Raw genomic sequence first — 8,709 nt, forward strand, 5'->3', positions numbered from 1 at the left:
TTAATTTCAAAATTTGATATCATAATACCATTAATGGTAATTTTTGAAAGTCAGCAATGATAAAAAAAAAAAGAATGCAATTCTCCTAAAAAATCAATTCACCTAAAACAGACATCAAAAATTACACACTAAAATTAATTCTGCTGCATAATTCAGAAACAGTGAATAACCTTCATGAAGTGGAGAGTTTTACTGTAAGTTGATGAGATAATTGTTTAATTTATGAAGAAGCAAAGATATCTTTTTCTCACTCTGAAATTCTGTAAGCACTTTACAACATGCTTCTGCAAATATGTTAGCTGGCATGGTGAATAGAAAAGTTTCATGTGTTTCTACACTTGTAAGTATTAAAGATGAGTGGGTAATTACTCCCTAATGAATAACATCACTAGCAATACTGGTGGCTCAGATGGTAAAGAATCTGCCTGTGGTGCAGGAGACCCAAGTTTGATCCCTGGGTTGGGAAGATCCCCTGGAGAAGGGAATGGCAATCCACTCCAGTATTCTTGCCTAGAGAATTCCATGGACAGAGGAACCTGGTGGCTACAGTCCATGGGGTCACAAAGAGTTGGACATGACTAAGCAACTAGACTAATGAATAACATCAACCTTCTCTAACCTATTGAGCAAACTCAATTATTTCTTGATAACAGGCACCAGGGTTATTATGATTGAACAAATCTGATCATATTTTATCTTTATAGATTCTATTCTGTATACTTCAGGTAGATTGAAAAGAAAGCATTCTTTAAAATGCTTCTCCCTTTCTCCAGGGGATCTTCCCCACCCAGGGATCAAACCCAGGTCTCCAACATTGCAGGCAGATTCTTTACCAACTGAGCTACCAGGGAAGCCTTTCTTTAGCAATTCAAATTCATCTACTTAATCACTGCTAATGGGTTCTAGAAGTTAGGATGGCATCCCAAAGTCTTTGAAGTTATTCAAATAAATTTAATAATAGTTTTGTCAAAGCACATTTCTCTTATAGACTGTTAAATATGACTACACTTTGAATACTGGTTAAAACAATTTTAAATTAAACTAGATGTTGAATCTACATTGACAATATTCATTTTAGATCCAAATGCATGAAAGACTCAAGAAAGATAGCTATAAATGACCTTCCTAAAGCACAGTAGCTCTAATATGGTAGTTTCTTTTCATGTGTCAAGGTCACAAAGAAAGTCATTATAAGGTGCTCTCATTATTTAAAATACTGTGAACCATATGAAAATCTCATGCCAGTAAAATTCTCCCTTGGGTTTCCCTGGTGGCTCAGTGGAAAACCATCTGCCTGCCAATGCTAGAGACATGGATTCGATCCCCAGTCCAGGGACGTCCCACACGCCACAGGGCAGCTAGGCCCTTGTGCCACGACTACTGAGCCTGCACTCTAGAGCTCCCGAGTTGCAACTACTGGTCCCAGGAGCACCCTAAAGCCTGTGCTCCACAACAAAAGAAGCCACCACAATGAGAAATCTTCATACCGCAGCTGGGCTTCCCCTGCGGCTCAGCTGGTCAAGAACCCACCTGCCATGCGGGAGACCTGGGTTCAATCCCTGGGTTGGAAGATCCCCTGGAGAAGGGAAAGGCTACCCACTCCAGTATTCTGGCCTGCAGAATTTCATGGACTATACCCAAGGGGTAACACACACAGAGTTGGACTTTCACTTCACTTCACTTCCCACTCACCACAACTAGAGAAAAAGCCTGCACAGCAACAAAGACCAGCGCAGCCAAAAAGTAAATAAATAAATCTATTAAAATTCTCTCTTAATACATCACAAGCAGAAAACTTCCTGATGGCCCAGCAGGTAAAGAATCCACCCACAAAGCAGAATACCTGTGGAATACCTGGGTTCGATCCCTGGGTTGGGAGATCCCTTGGAGAAGGGAAAGGTTGCCCACTCCAGTATTCTGGCCTGGTCACAGTCAGACACGACGGAGCGACTTTCACTTTCACATTAAATTTCTCTCTTAATACATCAAACCAGGAAACAATAGTTCTTCTTGAATTATTAAAATTCAATGTAGGTTATGTACAATAACTGGAGAAGGCAATGGCACCCCACTCCAGTACTCTTGCCTGGAAAATCCCACGGACAGAGGAGCCTGGTAGGCTGCAGCCCATGGGGTTGCTAAGAGTCGGACACGACTGAGCGACTTCACTTTCCCTTTTCACTTTCATGCATTGGAGAAGGAAATGGCAACCCACTCCAGTGTTCTTGCCTGGAGAGTCCCAGGGACGGGGGAGCCTGGTGGGCTGCCGTCTATGGGGTCACACGGAGTCAGACACGACTGAAGCGACTTAGCAGCAGCATGTACAATAACCAGTTTTGTAAAACTACGGAACAGATAGGAAAACAACTGGCAGGGTGTAACCGCAAGTTCATCACAGCTCTGAGTAAAGGGGAGTGTCTTCTACACAGAAGAGGAAGGGAATGTCCCTTCCTGTACTCTGAGACTCCTCATGTCCATGTCCTCATCCGGAAGGAAACGGAACTGTAGGACACTGCACGGTCAACAGAAAGAGCACACCTGGAAGGAGAGGGAGCCACCACTTCATGCAAAACCATGCAGCATGGAACCAAGGGTGACTCTTCTCTCTTCATCTAAAAGAATGTATTTCATTTTGCATTTCAAAACCTTTTTGTTTCAAAAGTTCAAGAGGAAAAAAAACATTGATTCAATAAATTCATATGATCCAAATAACCAAAATTTTCTCTATGTTTTTATGATGCTCTGAGCCCCGTGCTAACCTACCTTCCCCCCACCACCGCCCCCAACTCCCCACAGTGCTGCTGCATTATCTCTTCGAGAGAGCCAGTACACAAGCTAGAAGCACAGCAGCCAGAGTCAGACCTCTCGGCCCTAGTCCCAGGTCCGTCACGCACGGCAGTGTGGCCTCAGGAAAGCAAATAACCTCAGGCCATTAATGAGTTCTACTCGATAATGTGGTCATGTGTGTCATATGGAAAAATGCTCGTAAAGCTCATATTACTTATGTTTTTTCTCCTAAACAATCTCTTTGAGGAGAGAGACACTTATGTCTTACAATTCTGATGATTAAAGTTCCCAGGAAAGACGTGTTGTGTCGTGCAGAACTTGTGATCGCCTGTGTTTGAAACAGAGAGCTTGTTGACAATATATTCACGGGACCCACCCAGACACATGAATTATCAGGGGCTATACTTGAGAGGTGGCATCTTAAACATTCCAGCTCTCTGTTGTCTACCAAAGGCTGAGACACCTGGTATAGCCTTCCGACTCTATACAATAGGGATGGTTATAATCATAGCTATCTTATGGGGGAGTTGGGAAGAATTAAATGAAATGTAGCACATATAAAATATTTAGCAAGGTCAGCAAATGTACTATTATTATATTAATATGGATGGAATATAGGATTTGTCACATAAGCAGTCAGAGTGGAAAAGAAGGCTGAGGTTGTGAAAGTTTTCAAGTCGGAGGAAGAAAATGCCTAAACTCAGTATTAGGACCAAAAAGGCAGTATCACCTCTTCTTGAAAGCAAATATAGTAACACAGAGTTTGAGAGTTTGCCTGCTTAAAATTTAAAATGAGACTTCAAATTTTTTTAACTAATAAAATATGTTGTTTTAGAGAATGTATCAAGTAATTCCAAAGTATTTATTTAGAGTCTATCAATAAAACTGCCAATTCAAAGAGACAGAAAACAAATTATTTGTATGTCATTACAGCTACACAGCTGTGAGACCCCTGAAAAAAGAGACGGTACTCTAAAAGGTACACACTCATCTCCTTAAAAGCTACATGCAGCAAACACTAGGAATTATAATATACCTAATTGGAATTAAAAATTCTTTGCCATAAAATGTACTGTAAAGTCACCTCATCTTACGTTTTACCTATCTTCTCATTTCTTTTACCTCATTTCTCCCCCAACTTCTCAACACAAAGCTTCTGTGTCTCGTTTCCTAGCGCATGGGGCCCACTTGAAGTTTCAAGGAGGATGAATAACTAAACGACGACTCTTTTCAATAAGTACACCTCTGGGGAAAAAACAACCCTGAGTGTGTGTGTATGTGCTGCAACTTTCCTGTTCATTTGGTTTTTCTCCACTCCCTTTGGCTGCCTCAGCTATTGCATCTAGTCCTGTTTCCACCCAGCCTTTGCTACACACTCAGCTGTAAACCATACAAGTAACAATCTCACTGTAAGTCATACAAGTAACAATCTCAGCTGTAAACCAAAGTAACAGTCTTGCTGTAAGCCATACCAGTAACAATCTCAGCTGTCAACCATACAAGTAACAATCTCAGCTGTCAACCATACAAGTAACAATCTCAGCTGTAAGCCATATGAGTAACAATCTTGCTGGTGCAGCCACAGCAGGTGACCCAGATTACAGAACACTGTGCTAATGCCAAGCTGTCTTGTTTAACAGCAGCTGCTCTATGCTTTGCCTTATTGATATTCAGATTCAGCAGACACAAATCACATGGCCCCTTTGAGGAGCACGCACTCTGCTTGCTTCCTTTTGAATGTGTTCAATAGCTACCGTCCTGAATAAACACACAGCTGAGGCCGTTGGTCTCCTCTGATTTTCCAGACTGCCATATATCTGACAAGACTATCCCAGAAAACATTACTCTTGTTTTCATTTGGGGAATTTGGTGGACTATGATAGATAAAACAGAAGCACATATGATAGAAAGGAAGCCCATTCCTCTCTGGTAAAACAGATGCTTTGAATCATTATCCTTTGGGGAAAATTGAGGTTCTATACCCTTCATCGTGAGAGCAACTGTTGGAACACAAAGTTCTTTAAAAGTAGAGATACACAGCACTGGGGATAAAATGCTGTATAGCTTATGAATAAGTTCCTTTTTGACTATATCAAAGTGCCAAATCTATTCCATAAAAGCATAATCACAACAAAATAACCTCTCTATGTGGCCATTTCAAACTCGTGCTCACCACTCGAAGGGGTGAAAGAGAACACTATATCTAAATACTTATTGGAAATCATAGAATCTGAAAACCGTTCACACTGGCTGGTCCCACTAATTCAACACAAGATGCTTTCTAACACCAAATCCTTTTTACTTTTTAAAAAAGCCTTGTATTTTGCAGAACATGCAACGCTACACACTATTCCCATGAAACATTTGCAAGTCAGGAAAAGTGCCAAAAGTTCAATAAATGGAAAATACTTACTTTTTATGGAGATGAGCAGTGAGAGACTGAGGCAGAGGAGGAGACGGTGGCTAACTGTCCATAGCGCCATGGTGTCCTAGAGGACATGCCCCGACCCGCTGCTGGTGGTCTGGTCCCTGTCCAGCTGCAGCTCCCAGCCCTGCCTGACTCAGGGGGTAGCCAGCGTCTCAGAGTCTCACCTGAATGCTATCTATGACCCTTCCCCTCCAACAGCTCCCTCGCCACAAGGACTCAGATTCCAAGAGCAGTTGTACTTCTTAGCATCTTACTTGCACAGGGGGATGGGGTGATTTTTCAAACCTGGTGCAGATTTTTTCATGCTGGACTGGAGTCATCCCCCTCAAACCATGTGTACTAGTTTCCTTCCATGAACAACTCTGCCTCCCAAGGGCCTGTTGAATGGTGTCCTAAATCATTCTTAGCAGAGGATTTAATTTCTGATGACTGTCTTGGCACATAGTCGTTATGATCTGGCAACTGTTAAAGGATCACCCTATATTGCTATTTTACCTTCATCTTTAGAACACAATTCACAGACACATCAGCTGTTCATAAACGTACTCTCACAACTCAGGGAATTGCTGTTACTGATAAAATGGACAGAGATGATTTAGGAGCAGTTTTATCTCAGTAAAGAATCTGCCTGCAATGCAGGAGACCCTGATTCCTGGGTCGGGAAGATCCACTAGAGAAGGGATAGGCTACCCACTCCACTATTCTTGGGCTTCTCTTGTGGCTCAGCTGGTAAACAATCTGCCTGCAATGCAGGGGACCTGGGTTTGATCCCTGGGTCAGGAAGATCCTCTGGAGAAGGGAAGATTACCCACTCCAGTATTTTGACCTGAAGAATTCCATGGGCTGTATAGTCCATGGGGTCACAAACAGTTGGACATGACTGAGCAACTTTCACTCAGTCACTTTCTACAATAAACCTAGGGCCCACTTCTTATCCTGTTCATGCTATTTATATCTGCTGGGGATTTCTTGAATGTTTGCTTTATCATAATGGTTAAATGCAAGTATGTTTACTTACTTTTTATATACACTTATGCTACTTGGACTGCAAGGAGATCCAACCAGTCCATTCTAAAGGAGATCAGTCCTGGGTGTTCTTCAGAAGGAATGATGATGAAGCTGAAACTCCAGTACTTTGGCCACCTCATGCGAAGAGTTGACTCATTGGAAAAGACTCTGATGCTGGAAGGGATTGGGGGCAGGAGGAGAAGGGGACGACAGAGGATGAGATGGCTGGATGGCATCACCAACTCGATGGACGTGGGTTTGAGTGAACTCCAGGAGCTGGTAATGGACAGGGAGGCCTGGCGGGCTGAGATTCATGGGGTCGCAGAGAGTCGGACACGACTGAGTGACTGAACTGAACTGATGCTATTTCTTGTGACTCGTGTTCAGTCGTGTCCGACTTGACCCCGTGGACTGTAGCCCACCAGGCTCCTCTGTCCATGGGATTCTCCAAGCAAGAATACCAGAGTGGGTTGCCATTTCCTTCTCCAGGGGATCTTCCCGACCCAGGATGGAACGTGCCTCTCCTGCACTGGCAGGCGGATTCTTTACCATCGTGCCATCTGGGAAGCCCATATACTTATGCTAAGTACTGCAATATTTTCCTTCAGGTTAAATCATTCAAGTTCTTAAGACTGCATTATCCTTGGACACTTGATGGAGACATCTACTAGTTTGAGTCAGATTCCTTACTCTCTAAGGTTAGTACTAGTACATGGTTTCACTCCATTGTTAAAACTGCCTACTTGTTACATTTAAAATACAAGTTACATTAGAAAAATTTTGTGTAAAATTTGAGGGCTCTGTCGAAAGTTTACATATTTTGAAGCCTCTATATTTCCTGCTTGTGTATCTAAACATGAAATAGTATCTTGATAGCTTAATGGTTTCTACTAATGTTATACGTTGACCCACTCCCAGTGGATTTTACTTGCTCTAGTGGGGCTTATCCATTTTAGCTATTTCTTTCTTACAGAGTTCATGATAGTTATTACTTTTTAAAAAATTTCCCCTACAATGCAAATAATTTATCTTAGGCAGTTTAACAAAGTAATTACAGATTAAAGAGGCAATATTAATCCTCTGTTCTAATCCCTGTATTTTATTTGGTAGAGAACAAAAATGCAGAGGAATTATATTGTCTGCCCAGAGTCATCTAGTGAGATATGGCAGAGTTAGGACTACAGTCTCCCCACTGATTTCTAGAACATTATTCCTTCAATAAGCCCTGTGGCTTCCATATCCATCTTTATTCTTATGTACTCCTTTATGCTTTTTGCAATGTGGACTCCGGGAAATCTTCCATCTGTCCTCAAATGGCCTCCAGGGAGAGATGAATAGGCTGAGCACAGAGCATTTTGGGGGCAGTAAAAATGCTCTGTATGATATTACAATGATGGATACATGTCATTATACTCTTGTCCAAACCCATAGCCTATACAGTACCAAGAGTGAGCCCTAAGCTAACAGACTTTGGGTCATTCTGATTTGTTGATACAAGTTTATTTTGGTAAAACAATGTGCCACCTAGTAAGATATGCTGATAATGGGGAGACTGTATGTGGGGATGCAGGGTGTACACAGGAAGCCCCTGTGCCTTGCTCTCCGTTTTAGGGTAAACCTAAAACTGCTCTAACAAATAAAATCGTTTTTAAAAAGGGCTCCACCGTGGACCTTATGGACCTCAAGGATAAGTGAGTGACACTGTATAAGACCCCCTGATAGACTGGAGAGGACATGAAGGGCTCCAGGCATTGAATCTGATAGTACTAGAAAACATTCCATAAAGTGTTATGAGTGTCACAACTAAAGAGAAAATTAGGGCTTTTCAAAAGACAAAAAGTATTAAAGATAATAAGTGGTTGGGCAAACAATTACACAGAGTGTCTGACTATGCATCAGATTTGGGGTTAGGAAATCTTCACAAAAGAAGTAAATTAAAGCTGAATTTTCAAGGATGATTACAACAAATAAACAGAGGGAAAGTAGTATTTTAAGGGCGTTTCAGGAAAAGGGCATATGTATGGGAACAGAGGCATAGAGTGGACGGGCAGACCTAGGAGCTGAATATATTCTGACTTTGCAGAAATGAGTGCAGACATGGCAAAGTCAGTGCATAAAACTCAGCAAAATCAAGGTAGTTTAACTTCTAATATGAAGAAAGGAAACAACAGGTTTAAACATAGAATCAGCATAATGAGATTTGCATTTGGAAAGATAACTCCAGTGGTCATGTGGCCATGACTGGAAGAGGGCAGGTGAGAAGCATGGAAACCAGTGCAAAGGACGTTGTCATAGCGCACAAGAGAGCTGAGGGGGCCCAAACTGCATCAGACAGTGAAGACAGCAAATAAAAGAAAAAGAATAAAATCAGACAGATTTATTTAAAGAATTAAATAAAGAACTAAACCAGACAGATCTAAAGAGCCAGTGGAGAGACTATGGCTACAGAAAAGCTAGAACTTTTCCAGATGAACCAGACAGATCTG

General features: G+C 41.8%; 1 protein-coding gene across 1 annotated transcript in view; it reads right to left on the bottom strand.

The window, feature by feature from the left end:
- LOC120880384 (protein crumbs homolog 1-like) overlaps nt 1-5,474 on the bottom strand; it is an 87,627-nt gene extending 82,153 nt beyond the window's left edge. The window contains exon 1 of the mRNA XM_040263719.1: nt 5,201-5,474. Within this exon, the coding sequence (XP_040119653.1) occupies nt 5,201-5,270 (70 nt within the window). The 5' untranslated portion in view covers nt 5,271-5,474. The remainder of the gene's footprint in view (nt 1-5,200) is intronic.
- Between the last annotated feature and the right edge of the window lie 3,235 nt (nt 5,475-8,709).

The sequence above is a fragment of the Oryx dammah genome, unplaced genomic scaffold (genome assembly GCF_014754425.2).
Source record: "Oryx dammah isolate SB20612 unplaced genomic scaffold, SCBI_Odam_1.1 HiC_scaffold_21, whole genome shotgun sequence".
Taxonomy (NCBI): domain Eukaryota; kingdom Metazoa; phylum Chordata; class Mammalia; order Artiodactyla; family Bovidae; genus Oryx; species Oryx dammah.